Raw genomic sequence first — 23,005 nt, 5'->3', positions numbered from 1 at the left:
GCTGTTGACGGTCCCCTCTTGTGTATATTTAGTACAACATTATTTTTGTAATTACCAATATTAAAAACAGCGGCATTTTCATTTCGTGAATCTAAAATTTTAGACTTTTTGCCTTTAGTTCTCAAGCCTAGAATGTTTTTGTAATTTTTTGGCGGTTCAATACTCAGACCTTCTTCAGATTCATACTCAAAATTGTCACTGATGCCCGGCTTCGCATTAATTTTTATCTGTTCATCGCCTGCTTTAAAAAGAGTTCCCTCAGTCAACATTTGTACATAATAACGCATCTCTTCACTATTGTGTACATTTTCATCAATTATATCATATGGTAAATTGATAGGTAAGCCTATATCTTCAATACCTATAGTTCTGTGTGGAGCGACAGTTGGAGCTTCAGTTGCTTTTGTTGTAAGGTGAATTCCGGGAATTAAAATTATACTCTCGTTTACCAAAGAGTGATGAGCCAAATCAACAGTTGTTGAAGATTGAAATATAATTTTCATTTCGTCGTCTATATCTTTGTCTTCTTCAATTATTTGAGAAACTTTACTGTTAGGATTATCAAGTTCGTGTACTAATTGCTTAAGAATAATCAATTCCTCTTGATCGTTTAGTTTTTGAGTGGAATCATTTGTTAATTCTTCGAATGTGAATAACGATTCTGCTTTGTAATGAAATTTCTTTTCGTGCTGAAAATGAAAAGGAAACTCATATTTATTGAGCAAAATCTTAATTTAAAAAAAAACATTAAAATGTCTATGCGTGTCTGTCTGTTATGTTATCCCGTCTAAACAGTTAGACCGACTGCGATAAAATTTAGTATAAACATATTCCCCTCTCACGCATTACATTTTCTGACAAACACATATGCCCATTGTGTATTATTATATATAGCCAACAAAATAATACTGCTTCTGAGTGCTGCTCCTGCTGAGTATGGCCTTTAAGTCTTTGCGAGTCTGTTGGCTCCGTAAGCGATAAAGACGTGATTATATGTATGACGGCCTCTGTGGCGTAGCGGTAGTACGCTTGTCTGCGATCCGGAGGTCCCGGGTTCTAATCCCGGCCAGGGCATGATGAGGACTTTTTTTGATTGGCCTGGGTCTTGGATGTTTATCATTATAAGTATTTATTTTAAAATACAGTATCGTTGAGTTAGTATCTCGTAACACAAGTCTCGAACTTACATCGAGGCTAACTCAGTCTGTGTAATTTGTCCCTTATACATATATTTATTTTATTTATTTATATGTATGTATGGTATATACCTATGAAGAAAATACCTCAGTCATGACATTATTTATCCAGGCCACGTAGGGCCCTATTTTCGTGAATACTGTCGGCGTGGACACTTCCCCACACGTGGGTGGCCCGAAGCTGACAATACCAACCAGGGTACCCAAAACTATAGCTGGGCTTCCAATGTCGCCCTGAAAAATGATAATTTAAGTAGTAAAACCTTCATACATATAGTCACGTCTATATCCCTTGCGGTGTAGACAGACCTGACAATCTTGAAAAGACTGATAGGCCGTTGCTTAATGATAGAATTGAGATTCAAATAGTGACAGGTTGCTAGCCCATCGTCTTAAAGAAGAATCCCAAGTTTATAAGCCTATCCTTTAATCCCCTTTTACGTCATCTATGGGAAAGAAAAGTAGAGGTCCTGTTCTTTTTTTAATGGTGACGGGAACCACACGGCCCTAATCTTAACTTAAACTTATTTAACGTCGCATTATACTATCTATTCTATACATATAATAAATCTGTAGAAGGGTCAATTCTGTACATTGAAAATATTGAAAAAATAAATAGCAGGGGGTGTTACTGGATCGATACCAAACACAAATATGGGATTAAAAAAATTTTTGTCTGTCTGTCTGTATGTTCACGCATCACGTGAAAACTAACGGTTCGATTTTGATGAAACTTGGTATAATTATACCTTATTATCCTGGGCATAAAATAGGATACTTTTTATCCTGGAAAAATACGAAGAAGAAAAAATCTTAATTTTTCAGTTTATCCATAGACGTTGTTCTGTAGAACCGCGAACACACGTTACGTTACCCGCAGTGGATTCAGCGCCGTAACTTATAGCGCCGAAAGTTGGATTTAGCTTGAACCGTTTGCGGCAAAAAAATACTTTAGTCCGGTCAATCTAGACATTCGAAGCTACATTAATTCCCATCAAGCTGAAAATGATTATAATTATTTAAAACACAATCAAAAGCATTATTTCGAAATTCCCCATGATTCCGGTTTAAGGAAAAAATAATACCAAAGGTCAAAGGTAAAAAAATGGGTTTTTCACGATTTTCTTCAAAACGGCAAGTTATATCGGAAAAATTACCTTAGACATAGACTGTAGATCATAAAGTTATCTATTAAAAGAAATCAATATTTTTTTCAATAAAGCTACCGTTTCTGAGATATAACGATGCAAAAAGTTGCAAGCGTCATAATATGCATAAGCACGTCTCGTATATACTCTGTGTAGCAGTAATATATGTAAGTAAAAATATTGTTCTCTCGGTAATTTTAACTTGAATTCAAAATATAAAATATACATAAGTATAATGAAACCCAGTCCCTTCATTTATACTGTAGTGAAACCTTGAGACAACATCTGTCTCTGCTCTGTGCTTTATCTCAGAATGCTCAACACATGAAATACCGTTAGTCTTTAATAATAATAGTCCTTGCGGGGATACCGTTGATGGCTATGGACATCACGGCCTCTCATGCCCTAGGAGTGCCGGCTTCATTCTTATTTTTTGGTCTAAATTGACCGGATTATTTACTACAGAACGCGAACTCAACAGCAGTAGCTCAATAGAGGGATCTCCTCAATTATTATGGGCCTAGCCGTAATTGGGTCCAATAGATATTTATAAGATGTCATCGTCAGAATTACTCAAAATGGAGAAATAAACCATCCACGCAATGACCGACATCCGCGCGGACGGAGTCGCGGGGGGAAGCTAGTTTATAAATAATATAGAGGTATTAACGCCGACAATTTTCGTCAAAACGGGCAAAAAAGCAAAACTTTCTACAAATGGATTAATCTTATCATTAATCAGTTGGGTTCACTCGGTGGTAATGGTTTTATGTCGTAAAAGATGAATGTCGTAAAAGGGATTGGCTTATAAACTTGGGATTCCCCTTATAGGCGATGGGCTAACATCCTGTCACTATTTGTATCTCAATTCTATCATAAAGCTGTACAGTTGAACGTGACGTATAATAGGCTTTCTCCGGATCATTTCCAGTATTTTGCTTATATTTTCTTCTACGCTCGCCAAGAGATTCAAATCTATACATATAATAAAACAGTAAAAATATTTTGTCTGTAAATTTAGTATTTTTTCACTTAGAATGAACAATAGAAAGCAAAAATTTTTTTATTTTTGAATTTTTTGTCTGTCTGTCTGTATGTATGATCACACTTATCTCCGAGAGAACATACATACATACATATAATCACGTCTATATCCCTTGCGGGGTAGACAGAGCCAACAGTCCTGAGCGGACTGATAGGCCATGTTCAGCTATTTGGCTTTAAGATAGAATTGAGATTCGAATAGTGACAAGTTGCTAGCCTATCGCCTAAAAAAAGAATCTCAAGTTTGTAAGCCTATCCCTTAGTCGCCTTTTACGACATCCATGGGAAAGAGATGGAGTGGTCCTACTCTTTTTTGTATTGGTGCCGGGAACCACACGGCACTCCGAAAGAACTGAACCGATTTTTCTTAAAACTTTCACCAATTGCTTTTATTTTAACTAAGAAAAGCATTTAAAGTTTGTTACATCACAAAATCGGTTCACAAAAAAAATGTTATCGTCATTTCAATGTACTCAAGGCATGAGTCTGCGGACGAAGTCGCGGGCAACAACTAGTCTAATAATAAAACAAATCATTGAGCTGTACATACGTTACAAGCAGCCGTTCCTTTTGATGTGATTCTAGCGCAGAAATGTTTAGCAGTCACATAATGGCTGTCGGTTGAAACAAGAATTATTTAACTAGTGTCATGTGGCTGCGGGGACCAATAAAATAAAAAGAATAGAACCACTCCATCCCTTTCTACTCTACTACTACTCCATAAGTGCATAAGTGCAGTGCCCGGCAGAGCCGTGTGGTTCGCGGCACCATTAGAAAAAATAATAGGACTACCACTCCATCTCTTTCTCATGGATGTCGTAAAAGGCGAGTAGAGGATATAGGCTTATAAACTTGGGATTCTTCTTTTAGGCGACAGGCTAGCGATCTGTCACTATTTGAATCTGAATTCCATCATTACCTAAGCCAGACAGCTGAACGTGGCCTATCAGTCTGATAGGCCACGAAGTCTGAAGACTGTTGGGTCTGTCTACCCCGCAAGGGATATAGGCCAGATTATATGTATGTATGTATGGAACTATGGTTGACTAAGCAGATATACAAGGAGAGTGTGGAGGGAAAGGTCGGAGTGGGAAGACCTAGACGAACGTATCTTGATCAAATTAAGGACGTCCTGGTAAAGGGTCAGGTCAAAAGTACCCGAAACCGCCGAGCTTGCATGAAGGGAGTTATGAATGTGGATGAAGCGAAGGAAGATGCAGAGATCGTGGCAAGTGGAATGAGGTAGTCTCTGCCTACCCCTCCGGAAAAGAGGCGTGATTTCATGTATGTATGTATGTATATGTATATGTATGGAAGTGCATAACTTACTTAGTGTAAATATTGACGCAATCTTCTAAAGGTGTCATGTCGAGGAGAGCTGAAGACAGAAACTGCTGGTTTCCGAGAGGTGTGTCCTAAACCAAGAATACAGGTTTTCAGCCAATCTCACGGGAAGTATAACTTTTACCGGGATGAAAGGTCCTTCTCCCTTCTATATTTGACAAATAAATAAACATACTCGTATATGGGACAAATTGCACAGACTGGAGTTAGCCTCGAAGTAAGTTCGACAGAGGATCAATTCCGTAGATAATAAACAAACAAATAAACTTACTTTCGCAGTTATAATATTACATATTTAATAATAAAATTTGGCATTTAAAGCCCAATGTAATAATGCAGTGTGGTTCCCGACACTAGTACAAAACAGAATAATACCACTCTATCTCTTTCCCATGGATGTCGTAAAAGGCGACTAAGGGCAGGCTTATACTAGGCTTACAAACTTGAGATTCTTTTTTTAGGCGATGGTCTAGCAACCTGTCACTATTTGAATCTCAATTCTATCACTAAGCCAAATAGCTGAACGTGGCCTATCAGTTTTTTCAAGACTGTTGGCTCTGTCTACCACACAAGGGATGTAGACGTGACCATATATATGTATGTAAGTAATTAATAAAAAAGTGACAAAAACCTGGGCGTCCCCCCAGCCTAAGATGAACACTCCTTTACTGGCGAAATTTTCTGGCAGATAAGCGGGAAAATTGCCAATTCTTATCTTCTTAATGGCCGGTCTTTGTACGGAATGGATAATATTCTTCACTCTGATGATAGCCAGGTTGTTCTCCAGGGAAACTGGGTCGTAGCGGGGGTGGAAAGTCACTTCCAAAGCTGGTAAGAGTTCACCACCGGAATTTGGGAATCTACTGCCGATGCGAACTTCTACGTTGTTCTTTTTGTCTTTGTGAGATGAACTCCTGATGAGGATATTAATAAATTAAGAAATGTTCTAACATTAAGTGAAAAAGGCGTGTTGTTCCCGGCACCAACATAAAAAGAATAGGACCACTTCATCTCTTTCCCAAGGATCTCGTAAAAGGTGACTTAGGAAAAGCTTATAAACTTGAGACTCTTAGGCGATGCGCTAGCAACCTGTCACTATTAGAAGCTCAATTCTATCAGTAAGCCTAACAGCTGAACGTGGCCTTTGAGACTTTTCAAGACTATTGGCTCTGTCTTAATCGCAAGGTATATAGATATAATTATACGTATGTACGTTCGGGTAAAAGATAAAATCCCGTTCATGGGCTAAGAGGGTTTTGGTAAATTTTCTATCATACAGCTTTCACGTCATTATATCATACAGTTGAACGTGGCCTACCGCGAGGGATATAGACGTGATTATATGTAACTAGCTGTCCCGGCAAACGTTGTTTTGCTATATGAATAATTTTTGAGTAATTCCTAGTTAAAAAAAAAATTATAAGGGTGGACAACCCTCATCACTAAGGGGTGTTGTGTCTAGATGTTGGCCGATTCTCAGATCTACTCAATATGCTCACTAAATATCATGAGAATCGATCAAGCCGTTTCGGAGGACTACGGGAACGAACATTGTGATACGAGAATTATATATATAAGATTAAGTACAGACTGACTAATGGAAATTATACAGTAACTCTTGATGGAGATCTAGATAAATATATAAGGGACAAATTACTTGTGTTACGAGATACTAACTCAACGATACGATATTTTATAATAAATACTTATATAGATAAACATCCAAGACCCAAGATAATCAGAAAAAGTTCTTTTCTCATAATTCCCTGGCCGGGATTCTAACCCTTCCGGTGTCACAGAATACCACCACTGCGCCACAGAGGCCGTCAAAAATTCCCAGACATTGCATAACTTTCCTCTCTAAATGTCTCAATTAGCTGATGTAGTTTTCTTAAGCTCTCAGAATAAATAACGCTTACGGTTGCAAACAAGACGATGCAGTGAGGATAAAATTCTTGTTAATGACGCAGCCAGTCCCTTTGTGTTTGCCTCGTACGTGAATACTAGCCAGGAACGGGTACTGGTTGGCCCCCACAGGTTTTCCCGAATTCAACCTTCTAGAATTGCTTTCTATATGTCCCTCAGATTCTGAAACAACGAATGTATTTTTCTTGAGTCTTTTAATCTCATCATTGTCCTGTAATTCAAGTTCCTTCCTATCCATAATGTCCACTACTCGGGACCGAAGTTAATTATACTTTTTACTAGTGTCCCGCCTTCGCTTTGCAAGTCATTTATTGATCTCTGCCTCATAAAACCAATATTTCAAACAGGAACAACATCAGCCCACAATTTTCCGAGTTTAGTGCAAACGAAGAATTTCGGGGGATTTTATAAATATGTAGTAAGAAAGAACACTTTTTTTACCCCAGGATGGTAATTCAATATTCTTCCGTTTCAAATTAATCGCTTTTTGTTTAGTATCGTTAACAATGTTGTATAAATTATCTATTGTCACATTTTGATTGTTTATCTGTTTTATAATGTCAGTGTACATATCACTTGAGTTTGGGTCAATGTTTATGTAAATTTTAACTTTTTCCTTGTTATTTTCTTGGTCAATTTCAGTTATGGCTTCTTCTACATAATTATATACATGTTGTGGTACTATAATATTATCTTGTCTAGCTTTGTCATTAATGCCTGAATGTATCTTCCATTTGTAATACACTATATTGTTTAAATTATTTTGCATAACTACTAATAGTCGCAATTTCGGATTGCGTATAATTTGAACACTTATGTCTAATGTTATGAGTATTTCATTAAGACAATGCTGTACAATTTGTTTTGTCTCGTTGTAATTTATTTTAACTTCAATCCCAGTCGAGATTTCAATCAGTGTGGTATCAATCAAAATAATTAAAATTATTATATCATTTATCACACTCATAATGTTTAAAAAGTTATTTATTTTTTTAAATATTTTCTAATGGATATGTTTTTTTTTTTCAATACATAATTCAAGAGATGTGTATTGAAATCAAAATTTAAATAAAACATCGATAACTATCAAGTAATAAAACTGAAATAAAAAACATAACTTTATACGGTGTACTTAATATTTTGAAACATCGATTGTAAACAATATTTGCAAAATGTTATTGAAAACATTTTTAATATATTTTTTTAATATGTAGCAATAACTTCTATAAAATATGGTACATTTAAAAAAAGATATGTCTTACACATACCTGTGCAATAACTGTTCTTAAAGTTGGATACAGTGTTTTTTATGAGTTAATTTTATTTTTAACATTATTACTTTCAAAATACAACTGTTCGTTCGATTTCCTTATATTTTTATGATCTCCAGTTATTTCTTTACTTTATACCTACTAAAATATGCAGCAACATTTTCCAACGTTTAGTTATGAAAACAACTAAAATTCTATTATTAGTTTTTATTACATCAATTGGTGCTACACAAAATGCTGCTTTATCAACAGACCTTACTCCATTTGTAAACGATCGAGTTAGAAATTGTATAAACAATATATTTTACTATTTAAAAATTGATACAAAATTCAGAAACCCATTCAAAGTTAAAATATTACTCGCTATGTACGATAATCTATACAACGTAATTGAATACAACTGGAAGATTTTCAAAAATATAAAAGAGAGCGTTACATCTGATAATGTTCCTGAAAATCTTTTGTACATAATTTTAAACGAAGTCTTAGAAGATAAAGAATATGTTTCAACAGAAATAATAAAAACAACAATTAAAACTTACTTGACTACTGAGAATTACAAGAAATCTGAAGCTACTAAAGAAGCTACTATAAACGAAATGAATATCACAAGAACAATAAAAATGGCTACGTCTGTGGAGTCTGATTTGTGGGATACTGATATTTTAGACAAATTTTTGTATTCAATCAATCAACTAAATGTTGATGACTTGATGGCTCGATCTTTAAGAAGAAACCTGGACTTAAAGACTTGGGGTAAGATAATGTTTTAATTTTGTTTTATTTATTTAACGACAATTAACTAATTACGATAATGAATCCGTTCCTGAGTAAATTTTAAAAATCATTCCTACTAAACTTTTGTTATTTTTTTTCATTATGTATAATTTACAAATTTCAGTGTTTGTTCAACGGTTTAGGCTGTACCTATGTTGATAGTGATAGTGACTTTTTCCTAGCAGATTAAAATTTGATCTGAAATAGGCACTATTTTTATTTTGTTAGTTGTTCGTCTAGACCTTCTCCTTCTAACTTTCTTATTTATAATCGCTTTAAGGCTTGACCACAAAATCTATTATTAAGATTTTCGTTGATAAAGACTACATCTTTTTGTATTGTAGCGGGAGCGATGATTCGGCTCGACCGCCACCTAAAGAGCCGCGGTTCCCCAGGCATAACACCTAGCCTGGCGGAAGATCTTCCCTTTGGTGGCGGTCGAGCCGAATCATCGCTCCCGCTACAGTATTATAAAGTACTTCTAATTTTAATATACTCTGAATATTAAACATCTTATTACAATTTCGCAGATCCTGCCGAAAATTTCGAGTCCACCAGAAGAATGAACTCCCACAAACTGGTGGAGAAATACCCGTTCGTGGCCAGCATCCACGTCATGGACCGGTACACGTGCACCGGCTCGATCATCAGCAAGGATGCCGTCATCACTGCGGCCTCTTGTCTTCCATTGTAAGTTTCATAGATTTCTTCCTGATTTTTCTTCTTCCAAGCTTCTTCTTTCAGTAGATTTTGTTTGGTAGCTATATTTAGAACACCTGCTTCTATCTCCTCTAAGGCACTAGATTTTCATCTGATTGCTCCTTTTTCCACATCAATTTTCGGCACCATTGTTGGGTCCATCATCAACAATGATACCGTTATCTCTTATATTCCGTTATTGTCTCCCATTGTTAATTTGTAGGATTTTTTTTCTACTTCTTCTATTTTTAGGTGCTTAGACTTGATCGCTTCTTTTACTAACCATTTTTCATTGTCTTCTACGACCTTTAAATATAGAGTTTCTGTGTCAGTTTGTAGGGTATTTTCTACTTTCTCTTCTAAGCCGCTATACTTTCAGTAAATTTTTGGTACAATTTAACCTGTCGTGTTCACCTCTTACTCTAATCAAGAGTAGTCAAATTTGAAACTGCTTTAAAACTCAGGTCAAAGACTCAATGAACCTACAAAAGTCTCCTTTATTCCAGATCTTACAACATCAAGATGATCCAACAAATGCCGAACCTCATCACAGTTAGAGTCGGGAGTGACTACGCTAGTCAATTCGGCGAGAACGTGCCAGCTATGGATGTGGAATTTCACCCTGACTTCGACTCTAAGACTATGAAGAACAATCTGGCAATAGTCAGACTGAAGTTGGAGAAGCAGGCCAGGAACAGGCCTAGAATAAGGAAGATAAAGTTGGACACGAACAAGAATTACCCGAGGAGAGGTATGAGTGAAGTTCAGACGTTTGGCTACGGTTCTAAAAGTGTGAGTAATTATAATAAGTACATACATACGTACAAACATAAAATCACGCCTCTTTCCCGGATGGGTAGGCAGAGAAATTTAGTCTTTCCACTTGCCACGATCTCTGCATACTTCCTTCGCTTCATCCACATTCATAACTCTCTTCATGCAAGCTCGGCGGTTTCGGGTACTCTTGACCTGACCCTTTACCAGGACGTCCTTAATTATAATTAGTACATGATATCAAATTAACAAAATTTGACATACAATAATTAAAAAGTAATGTGCCCGAATTGGCGTTCATTGCGTAATTTAGACTACAGTAACAATAAAGAGAAAAGATTTGTATTTTTACACACTACAGAACTGATTTTGATGAAATTTGGTACAGCGACAGAGCAGTTTAGGCATAACTTTAGACTATTTTCTGGAAATTACCACGAGAACAAAATCTAGTAAAGTTTATGTAATAGTTTTAGAATACTTGAGCTCAATCGCTTAGGTTCCCACAAAAGCGATTTGATCATGATCTCACGATCATGTCTATATCCCTTCCGGGGTAGACAGAGCCAATAGTCTTCAAAAGACTGATAGGCCACATTCAGCTGGTTAGCTTTAGGTTGCTTCCCATCGCCTAAAACAAGAATCCCAAGTTTATAAATCTTTCCCTTAGTCGCCTTTTACGACATCCATGGGAACGAGATGGAGTGGTCCTATTATTTTTTTTTATTGGTGCCGGTAACCACATGGCAATTTTATATAAGTTGGGATTAAATATCTATACATATAATAAAACGGTAAAAATATTTTGTTTGTACATTTAGTATTTTGACTGAAACGGATAGAGATTTTTTTTTACATTTTTTGTCTGTCTGTTTGTATCTGACTGTATGATCAAGATTTAACTCGAAATTTACGCGGACGAAGTCGCGGGCAACAGCTAGTTATGAATATATTCATGATTGGAATTGTTTTCAGGCAAAACTGAAGGAAAGTCGCCTGACAATGACCGATTTGAACGTTGTCCCGTTGAACAAATGCCAGGATATTTATTCCAGGTAACATTGCCGTGTGGTTCCCGGCATTTAAGAATAGGCCGCTCCATCTCTTTCTTACAGATTTCGTAAAAGGCGATATAGGTAATGGATGTACATCACAAGGCGCAGCTTTTACTATGACCCCCTTGCAAAGTTTGCGGAGGTCAGACGGGATTCGCTTCGTGTAAAAACCTGACTTTCACAAGCCAGGGTCATGGTCATGAGGTGCACCCCGTGCACCTATTGTTAATGTTGTTTTTTTTTAAATTATTATTATTACAAAGACACACAAACAGAATATAAGCAAGAAATATTCTACATTTACCTACGAAATAATTTATTTCATAACTAGCCTAGCATACACTGAAAACCCTAATTAATACTACAATGAATTGCGCACGCCCAATAAGTACATAATATCTTTGTTCAAAACAAAGTATTTTTACAATTTAATAATAGGTATTTCATTTAAAAATTTAAATTGGTAATTAAGCCTATAATAAACTTGTCACAATCAATTATTTATTCTTTAGATAATAATATTAAGATTGTAATTTTTTTTAGGAAATTCGTGTCGGGAGTGAATTTCTGCGCAGGAGTTCGTACAAGGAGAAATATTGAATGTAATGTTAGTATCTTTTTTTTAATCCAGAACCAGTTTAGAGTATATGACTAGAAGTCCAAGTTCAACTCTTAACGTAGGTTTAGTAAAGAGCACCGCTCACTGCAAATTAGATTAGAAATGATGGAATTGAGAATCAAATACTGACAGGTTGCTTGCCCATCGTCTACAAGAGGAATCCCAAGTAAATCAGCCTATATTTTATGTACCTAACTGGTTTATAAACTTGGGATTCTTCTTTTAGGTGATGAGGTAGCAGCCTGTCACTATTTGATTCTCAATTCCATCGTTAAGCCAAGCCTGAACGTAGCCCTTCAATCTTTTCAAGACTGTAGGCTCCGTCCACCCCGCAAGGGATATAGACGTAATGATATGTATGTATGTATATTATATGTATGTTAAGATTTATCTCTATTTTACTATCTCTTTCCTACGGATGTCGTAAAAGGCGACTAAGGGATAGGCTTACAAACATGGGATTCTTTTTTAGGCGATGGGCTAGCAACCTGTCACTATTTGAATCTCAATTCTATCATTAAGCCAAATAGCTGAACGTGGCCATTCAATCTTTTCAAGACTATTGGCTCTGTCCACTCCGCAAGGGATATAGACGTGTCCATATGTTAAGATTTAATTGATTTACAGGCCGACACGGGTGCTCCTGCGATATCCAACGGGATTCTGGTGGGAATAGTCGCGATCGGGCGCCCCGTGTGCTCCCGGAACTCGCCTGCAGTCTTCGCCAGGATTTCCGTATATTATGATTGGATCAGCTATGTCATCACCCAGGTACATACATACATACATACATACACACATAAAATCACGGCTATATCACTTGCGGGGCCAACAACAGTCTTGAAAGACTGATAGGCCACGTTTAGCTGTTTGGCTTAATGATAAAATTGAGATTCAAATTCAGGTTTACAATCCCAAGTTTATGAGCCAAATCCTTAGTCGCCTTTTACTGCATCCATGGGAAAGAGATGGAGTGGTCTATTGGTGCCGGGAACTACACGGCGTTAACCTTTTGTGCCGTGTGGATCCCAGCATTTTAGAATAGGACCACACAATAGTAGTTAGAAGCGTGGAGGCGTTTGTACATACTTCATAAATTTAAGTGTTCTACGTTTACTAGTTGTACAGTCCACCGCTTTTGAGGTTACCGTTTATGGAATTATTACCCGGTAATAAAGGCGTTTGCAGTGAATTAGGGTAGTGCGATATGAAATATACTGTACGTTAATAACTCAAAAAACTCCCGCGTACTGGCCAGGGTGGTGGATGTTTATCTATATAAGTATTTATTATAAAATATAGTATCGTTGAGTTAGTATCTTGTAACACAAGTATCGAACATACTTCGAGGCCAACTCAATCTTTGTAATCTGTCCCGTTTATATTTATTTATTTGAATAATGCTAATGGTTGATTAAAAAACTTGTGTCGCATATTATCGCAAAAGAGAACTGAGACCACATAGAAGCCAATAACCACTAACACCAGGGTTATAATGACGAGTCTTTAAAGAAAACCAGGCAATATGATAAATGTAAAAACTTTTTATATTGAACAATATTACAAACACAATCTTGAAGGTCATTAAAAGATAGTCAATACCTAAAACAGATAAACGTGAAAGTTTAAAACATCCTAATATAATTGGGACAAAAGTCTGTCTATACCTAAAACCTTTTATTTAAAATGAAGATTTGAATTTGAATGCAGAAACTGTCCATGATGTACAAGAAATATGAAAGAAATGTCTAAAAAAGTAAAGAATTATTGATGTAATACAGTTAAACAATGTTGTTGTAGTAGATTTACAAGATCATGCAAAAAGATCTTATAGATTTGACGAAACATTGAAAATACTGGTTAAATACAAAGTTAACAAATATATTTTGCTTTTTATAATAAGTATAGATAATGAACGTTTTTCTTTCATTCTTTTCAGAAATGGAATATACAAAAATCATCATTCACTACACCAAAATACCGTTATGATTCCACAGCACCCAAACAGAATGCAAAGAAAATACACGTAAGGTCACCATCATCGACAGTTTTAAATAAAAATGTCCACATAAAAAATGTCTTTAAAAATATCAACTCAATTATACGAAATTTATATGAGCCATTTATCGGTACACAGATCAAAATTGATATAGACACAAATCCTAAAGATACTGCTTCAAATGGTGTCGCTTTTAAATATGACCTTGGACATTCTAAACCATCGACTAAAAAGAAACAATCCGCCAAACAAACTAATGCTTTAAGAAATAAAAACAGCAAAACAACTGCTCGTTTGAAATTTCCTCGACATACTACTCCGAGAACGGAATACAGGACTCGAATGGAGAGAGCTGGTAACATGAGAAATGTTGCTTGGTACGACATACCAGACATTGAAGTGCCAAGCGATGATAATATTGACAAGTCCAGCAAAGAGTTTAATGCTAAACAAGCAATGGAAAAGGTAACTGAAAAAGAAATTCTGAGAACGCCGAAAAGAGTTCCTGACGTTATGGAAGCTAATGGAATGGTCTGGTATAAAGATTATAATTTTTTTCCTTGATAACGTCGATAAAACAAGGCTCAAATTTATGAATTGATATTAGAAGAAATTTCGGAAATTATAATCAAAAATCATCATCAATCATCAGATTGGAAATCATCAGCACAACACAACGCACTTTTCTCTGGTGCTTAAGTGTCACTCATTTTATTATTTGTTGAGTAAAACAATTCACAATGTAACATTATTGATGTCACAGATAATACACATAGTTAACTAGTTATTCCAATGGTGTATCTTTGAGTTTGAAAAATTAAATTGATTTCAATTAGTTTTAGTTTTATTGTTCTACTTATCATCCTTGTATCCAATTTCGAAAATAAATCTATTCTATTTTATTTAAATAAACATCCAATACCCAGCCCCAGAAGAGATCGCGATCAAGACCGGGAATTTAATCCAAGGCCGACATGATCGAAATTAATACGAATTGAATGATGACCATTTTGTTTTATTCACTTTCAGAAAAAACACAGTTCTCGCCCAACCACACTCAGCTCAAGCAATTTTATGTCGACTCGCCTCAATTACAATGACGAATCTTCAACACAAACATTCAGTATACAAAAGCATGACATTTTAGACGTAATCAAAGCTATCTATCAACAAAAAGATAATCTCCATAAAATAATAGCTGTTAAAAACAGTTATAATAAGAGACCAACTAGAGAACATGAAGATGAAGACGATGATCCTTTTCAATCTATATTTAAAGAAACAAAACCAACTTTACCTCCCCAATCTCATCCGCTTTACAACAAGAGTGTAATACCCATACCTGGCTATAATTTTCCAGCAGTATCAACTACTCCAAGACCTGAAACTACCAAGTTCTCCAGGCCAGATATAGGATTGCCTGACTGGATACCATATGCGTATATTGAAGATTATATACAAAACAGTGAAGAACTAGATTATTATTTAAGTTTACTACTGTCTCAGAATTTGGGTGAAGGTCAATCTGTGCCTGTAAGGAGTAATGTTATTGGTGTTAAAAGAGATACTCGCAAAAGTAAAGAATTGATGAAATCAGATGTAAAAATTAATGTCATTAAATTTGGGAATAGAAAGACTAAGAGGAGAATCACAAAATCAATGAAGACAGGTCATTTGAAAGATGTTGGAACTAAGAACATATTTTAATGTGATGATAAATTTCTGGAAGATAGATAAGGTTTTATCACCAAAGTAAAAGAAAAAATAATACTTAACACTGATGAGGTAAATGGTTTTTCTGATATTCATGAAGCGGGAGCGACAGTTCCTGCTCTACCGACACAAAGGGAAGATCATCTGCCAGACTTGGTGTTATGCCTGGGGAACCGCAGCTTCGACGATGTTATATCGCTCCAGTCCGTGAAAACTTTGATATCGCGATTTAGCATTATAGCTGTTATTGGCTGATAGTGATTGACTGTTTTGACTTGGGGTGTAGAGATGTCGCCACACTTACCTAAGCTAGTTCCAAGTAATTGATATAAACATTTCTGAATAACAAAAAAATGCCAATCATTATTTTATCTTTAATCTACCTGTGCCCGCGACTTCGTCCGCGTGGAATAGTTATTTTGGGCATCATTAAAGCCCTTAAGGATGAATAATTTTCTCCGTATTTTTTCACATTTTCCATTATTTCTTCGCTCCTAATAGTTGCAGCATAATGTTATATAGCCTAAAGCCTTCCTCGATAAAAGGTCTATTCAACACAAAAATAATTTTTCAATTCGAACCAGTAGTTCCTGAGATTAACGCGTTCAAATAAACGAACAAATTCTTCAGCTTTATAATTTAGGTATCAAATGACACATAATTTACGCCAGTTGGTTTCCGACTTTTTTGTCTAAACTAACTTTACCTCCCCATGTTTCCCATGTTTGCCGTGCAAGACGACAAGGGGATAATAGGCACATTCATTCATCCATGCCAGTACGTGGCCTGTTTAGCTATTTAACACTGTTGGTTGCGTCTGTCTACCTCTTAAGGTTTAAATACGTGATATATGTGTTTGTATCCATTACGTTCGAAAGGTATCAGAGGAGAAAGTATCCAACAAAAGATGATCTTTGATAGACTTTAAATAAGGAAACAAAATATTAAAAAAAAGACCAAAGTCTGGATGGAGCTGTAAAGTGATGAGATCACTAAGAATTGCCAAACCAAGTTTACGGTTTCTTTGTTATTGTACCTACATTGATTTTATAAAAAAAGATCGTTGAACAGCCTGTTACTGACGAGTTTAGGTAGCTACCTAGTTAATGAAGCGCGAAAAGTATACAGGGATCGTGGAAAATGGAAGACCTAGCCTCTGCCTACCCCTTCGGGAAAAAAGCGTGTTTTTATGTATTTATTTTGTATCGGTATGTATAGTTACGTAGGTACGCATTGGCGGGGCGGGGATACAAGTAAACAGCCAAGTCACTATTAAATCTTTTTAGTACCTACCTAACAAATCATACGTTTATGTACAAAAAAATTGTATATTTCAGAATAATTTTTTTATATAATGCGAAACTATGGGTTTAATATTTAGATTAATTTTGTTTTTATTAGTGTGAAATGGAACGCATCGTTTTAAAACGTCACAATAATTTCCGTAGAGTGCGCCACTGCTCTTCAGTCAAAATTGGGTGGTGAACAAAATTTTTTACCCAGAAAAAGCAGAATTTAAAAGGTAATATACCGTGATAATTTTCATAATTTAGTGATATTATATTAATTAGTTGTTAAAAAAACAATTGTACATATAAAATTGTCAGCGGTAAGTGCACAGAAAAATCGATTATCTTTTGACACAAGGTATCTTGTTCTAAAATTGAAATAATATTTTAGGTACATAATTTCGTCTACGCATTTTGTTTTGATCTCACATTCATAGTTTTATTTAACAATGGTTTGTATGCGCTATTTTTAAATGTGTACTTGCTGATATAAAAATATTTTCTTGTTATGTAACTCCTTATCGATTGACTTACGAAGTACATAACCTAACTTCGTTGTTATGAAAAATTCCTTCATCTTGAGCATAGATCTATCAACTTATAGTTAGAAAATCGTATTGAAAAAGAATTTCAATAATTTTGTTACATTAGTTTGAATGCTAACTAATAATCCTAAAGCAAGGGCAAACATCCCTTAAAATCCGTATATACCAGGTAACTTAATATGTAACAGTGTTCACAGTTGTTTAAGGCTCCCTGGTAGACTCCGGAGGTCTGTCACTCTAGCATCCTAGACCTTGGTCATTAGTGGATGCTCCTTTTCATGGAAACCCCTGTATTTTTTAACATGCAAAAATGCTGTCCCGTTTCATGTCAGAATAAGAAGCTTTAATTATTGTTTTCACATTTTTGACTGGCTTTTATAAAGACTTATTTATATAATAAATTTATTAAAAACTGTTAAGTATTTGTCGAATTTAAATTACATTTAATTATTTCCCCTCCCGGCCTCTTGGTTTCCCCTTCTGATGTGGACCCTGTGGTCTATCTTTGACCACAATAATAGAGTAGATCCTTCTTCTTCCTGGCATTAGTCCTTGTTACATCCTCACCTCTAGTGAAGAGCCCCTTTCAACCATGAACCTGGATAGGAGTGGACTGGAGTTAGGTTTTACACAAAGTAACTCCCATCTGACCACTTTTACAACCCACCACGGCAACATTACCTATTTTTGACCACCGTTGCATATTCAGTTGGTTGAATGAAAAGGTTTCCTCACTATGTTTTCCCTACTGTGAAGAACGTCAGTCTTTGGAGCGGATTTATTAAATTCATAATGATTTAATTACAGAAATGGCCAACTACATTATGCGCCGTGCGCTGCTAGATGCAGTCCGCGTACCCGTTGGCACCCGGGCCAGCAGTGAGCTTTCTAAGGTACCGTACACACACACACATATAATATCTCTATCCCTGATGGGTAGGCAGAGACAGCATTCTTCCATTGCTACAATACTTGAATATATTTAACTTCATCCACATTCATAACTCCCTTCATGCAAGCTTGGCAGTTTCGGGTACTCTTGACCAGAAATTACTACAGCAATTCTGTTTTTTTAATTTCGAATTTTTTTTACATCAAATTTTCCTAATGACAAATAACATGGAACCAAAATGGTCTATCCATTCTGTAAAAATTTCCTCATACATACATATAATCACGTCTATATCCCTTGCAGGGTAGACAGAGCCAACAGTCTTGTAAAGACTGATAGGCCACGTTCAGCTATCTGGCTTTCAGACAGAATTGAGATTCAAAAAGTGACAGGTTGCTAGCCTATCGCCTAAAACACAATCCCAAGTTTATAAACCTACCCCTTACTCGCTTTTTACGACATCCATGGGAAAGAGATGGAGTAGTCCTATTCTTTTTTCTATTGATGCCGGGAACCACACGGCACAAAATTCCTCATATTAATTTTTTTGTATTACAGATTGGAAATCGTGAATGGGTCGGGTTCGGCTACAACGGGCAGCCTAACTACGTGGACCGGCCCGACTTCCCGCTGCCGGCCGTCAGGTTCCGCCCCGACACGCCCGACATCAAGGTACAGTACTACCACTTTGATAAGTTACACCGATGCAGAAATCAATTTTTGTCATGGCGCGAAAATATCTGCGCCAATCATAGTGCGCCATTTGAATGCGGGATCAAAACCGTTCGCTATTGGCTAATTGCGTACGCGCCATGTCTGGAGTTCGCAGGAGCGCGAGATACACGACTCCTGTTTTCGGATTTAAAATCCTATGTTATATGTATGCATGTAGGTATGCATTAAGTTCGTTATTTCACTAATGTTTTCATTCACCAATCTGTTGAAAGTGCTCCTCATACTAATTTTCTTAATAAACTAATTGCAGGTTCTCCGCGAAAAAGAGAAGGGTGACTGGCGCAAACTGACCCTAGAAGAGAAGAAAGCACTGTACCGTGCTTCGTTCTGCCAGACCTTCGCAGAGTTCCAGGCTCCCACCGGAGAGTGGAAGGCCATAGTGGGCTGGGCACTAGCTCTGGCTTCCCTGTCTCTGTGGATCTACATGGGAATGAAGACTTTTGGTAAGTATTAAAATGCTGTAGTAAGTATTATATATGTGTAAGTATTATAAGGCGACTGCAGCGGTCGTTCAGCCTCCATGGACAAACAGACTCTTTGACTTAAATTTTTAAATGACCAAAACCGAGACTGTGAAAAAAAAGACAATCGAGGCTAAGACAAGACGTCGATAAGACTATATCTTGAACAGGCAAAATTCTGTTTTTATTCTGACAAGACCTAAAAGACCCTCGGCTTGTTCAGCGACTTAGGGATAGACTTATAAACTTGGGATTCCTCTTGTAGGCGATGGGCTAGCGATTCCATCATAAAGCCATGCAGCTGAATGTGGACTTTAAGTCTTTTCAAGACTTTTGGCTCTGTTTACTCTGTTACTTAGGTAGATTATTATATTGTATCAGCCAGGGATATTAAGACGTGATTATTTGTAAGTATGTATGTAGGTTGATCCACCATGGTATACAAAAATGCCTCACCCCCACCTCTTTAAAGGGTAGTAGAGATGTTTCAGGGGGTCAGCTATATTAATATAATTAAAGCAGAGTTTTATATTAAAGAAACATGTGATTTATCGCAACAGATCAAGGTCCATTTTGACAGACGGACGAATTAATTTCGTACACTCTCACTCAGCATATTTTAAAATAGTTCTGTAATTATAATAAAATGTTTGTGTTGCAGTATACGGACCCCTGCCCGAGTCTCTCAACGATGAGAACCAGAAGGCACAACTCAAGCGCATGTTAGACATGAAGGTGAACCCCATAGACGGGCTGTCCTCCAAATGGGACTACGAGAACAACCGCTGGAAGTGAACTTATGGTACGTCCCTCAAAAAGATGGTCATGATGACACCCCGGTCCCGGGTTCGAATCCCGGCCAGGGCACGATGAGAAAATAACTTTTTCTGATTGGCCCGGGTCTTGGATGTTTATCTATATAAGTATTTATTATAAAATATAGTATCGTTGAGTTAGTATCTCGTAACACAAGTCTCGAAATTAATACGAGGCTAACTCAATCAGTGTAATTTGTCCCGTATATATTACTAGCTGTGCTCGCGACTTCGTCCGCGTGGAATAGTTATTTTGGGCATCATATTTATTTTTGCAAACATCCTCCTCGGCATGTGGAGAGGATGAATGAAAACAGGTTGACTAAGCAGATATACATGGAGAGTGTGGAGGGAAAGGTCGGAGTGGGAAGACCTAGACGAACGTATCTTGATCAAATTAAGGACGTGCTGGTAAAGGGTCAGGTCGAGAGTACCCGAAACCGCCGAGCTTGCATGAAGAGAGTTATGAATGTGGATGAAGCGAAGGAAGTATGCAGAGATCGTGGCAAAGATGTGAAGTACTCATTTTTTGCCACAAAAAAGTCCGCGAGAGCATATATCTATCTCTTAAGGTTTACTTACAATAACCACTTTTATGTTCATTTTTTAAGATTATTTTTTTATTATAAACATAAGTTATTTTGAAACCAATTTTCTTTAATTCAGTATTAATCCTTATCCAAATAAATATGTTTATTACTTTCGGCTTTTCATGTAGACTAAAATTGCCATTTACAGTATATAAATCAGACGAATAGGTTTTGAGATATAGTCGTTATAAGCAATTTGCAGCGAAACATTTAATACGGCGAACCAGCGTTCTTTCTAATACGCGTGACCGCCTGACCGCCGAGGAGGATACATACATACATACATAAAATCACGCCTCTTTCCCGGAGGGGTAGGCAGAGACCACCTCTTTCTACTTGCCACGATCTCTGCACACTTCCTTCGCTTCATCCACATTTATAACCCTCTTCATGCAAGCTCGGCGGGTACTCTCGACCTGACCTTTACCAGGACGTCCTTAATTTGATCAAGACACGTTCGTCTAGGTATTCCAACACCGACCTTTCCCTCCACAAATTATAAAATTTATAGTTAATGCATTAATACACATAACAAAAAAAATACGTGGCCGGCGGCGCGAGCGAGTGCGAGTGCTGATCAGTGCTTAAACAGCTGAGAAGTTAAAAAAATAAAAAAAAAATATATTGTTTTTTTTTCAGGGTTGGTGTGGTGCTGAACCTACGGCCGCTGGCCGCTAGAGTAGACAATTGTAATATAAGTGAAATATCTGTAAGATAATAAATTGTGATTCCAATCATATGCTTCTTTAATTTCGATCTTCAGGAGCCAACCAAAGGCTAAATTGTTTAGCATAATTTTATTAATATCACCTCAATATAAGAGTATTTTTATGTATAAATATTTTGAATGGGCTCTATAGATTTGGACGCTGTATCTCCAAAGTCTAAATAAATACTTATTTAGAAATATATAACTAAGAATTAACAAATCGGAAATTATTAGAAATGAATAGGACTAGTCCATCTCTTTTCCATAGTTGTCGTAAAAGGCGACTAAGGGATGGACCGTGACCAAAAGTAATAATCCTGCCCGATGAGCGAGGATTATACGATGTTTTGTCTGAGTTTGTATATATGCTCTAATCCGTGAAATCTTTGCTTGCGCGATTTAGACTTCGCTATTTTTTTTTTAACTGATAGCGTCACGTGATTGGTTGTTGTGACTTGTGGCGTAGAGATGTCGCCACTGATGTATATAAGACAAACAAAAGCCAAAAATATATTTTTTTTTTCTGCCTGTTTCTGTTTGTTTGTACACGCATCACGCGACAACTACTTATTGTTCCGATTTGAATGCGATTCTCTGTGATGTGTGATGTCTGAGATCTCTCAAAGAGGCAGAGGCAATACAAAAGGCCAGCATTTTTATTAAGATTTTTCAGTGAACTATTAGGTATACCATACAGTTTTACGGCGGCCGAGCTAACCGGGAACAGACAGTAAAATAAACATATCACGAAATAAAATAATAAATTTGTGTATAAATAAAAATGTACAAAGTGTGCTATGTAGCGACATTTAAAAATGATTTTGTATTACTTCCTTTTTTGTGGGGATTTTCAAAAAGAAAACACCTTATTAGGGAACAATATTTTTTATTATTTTTTTATAAAAACATTTCAACATAAATAAACAATATTTCACTGAGCGTTTTTTTTAAACATTTACGAACGCGCATGCGCCTTTTTTATTACCTACAATTAAATTTTATTAGATTTACTTACACAATTAAAACTGGGGGTAAATTCAACATGGAATAACTACGTGCATTTATTATAATTTCTATTTATTTATTTATTTCCTTTTAAGACGACGTTGATTCAATTATATCAAAAAGACATTGTTGATTTTTCACAAGAATTATTAATGTATAAAATAAAAACAAGGAAAAATACTGAAAAAAATTTGCTCATTATTGCTCCAGTTGCTCCAGTTTAATTACTTATTTTCTTTATGACAGTACATTATTGATATTTTAATAAAATTTTTGAATATTGTGGAATTAAGTTTATCGTCAAAATAAGTCTTGAAAAATATTACAATGAAAAAGAAATACCCAATAAAATAAGAAATATACATTTTAAAAACATATAAATGATCTTTGACTTAATAA

The 23,005-nt window shown here is 36.1% G+C and overlaps 1 protein-coding gene across 1 annotated transcript; it reads left to right on the top strand.

The window, feature by feature from the left end:
• The first annotated feature begins 16,948 nt into the window (after positions 1-16,948).
• On the top strand, positions 16,949-21,629 carry LOC106138013 (cytochrome c oxidase subunit 4 isoform 1, mitochondrial). The gene is made up of 6 exons (XM_013338984.2): positions 16,949-17,087; positions 18,207-18,292; positions 18,850-18,963; positions 19,277-19,469; positions 20,149-20,289; positions 21,532-21,629. The coding sequence occupies exons 2-5, from the start codon at positions 18,209-18,211 to the stop codon at positions 20,280-20,282; spliced, it is 525 nt and encodes a 174-aa protein (XP_013194438.1). The 5' UTR covers positions 16,949-17,087; positions 18,207-18,208; the 3' UTR covers positions 20,283-20,289; positions 21,532-21,629.
• The last annotated feature ends 1,376 nt before the right edge of the window (positions 21,630-23,005 follow it).

This window comes from Amyelois transitella, chromosome 24 (assembly GCF_032362555.1).
Source record: "Amyelois transitella isolate CPQ chromosome 24, ilAmyTran1.1, whole genome shotgun sequence".
Taxonomy (NCBI): Eukaryota; Metazoa; Arthropoda; class Insecta; order Lepidoptera; family Pyralidae; genus Amyelois; species Amyelois transitella.
This window is presented reverse-complemented; position numbering and strand designations above follow the sequence as displayed.

Coding starts and splice junctions, on each gene's coding strand:
- LOC106138013 (XM_013338984.2), top strand. CDS start 18,209: ATGGCCAACTACATTATGCGCCGTGCGCTGCTAGATGCAGTCCGCGTA. Junction 18,964..19,276: donor CCGACACGCCCGACATCAAG/GTACAGTACTAC, acceptor AACTAATTGCAG/GTTCTCCGCGAAAAAGAGAA. Junction 19,470..20,148: donor CATGGGAATGAAGACTTTTG/GTAAGTATTAAA, acceptor TTTGTGTTGCAG/TATACGGACCCCTGCCCGAG.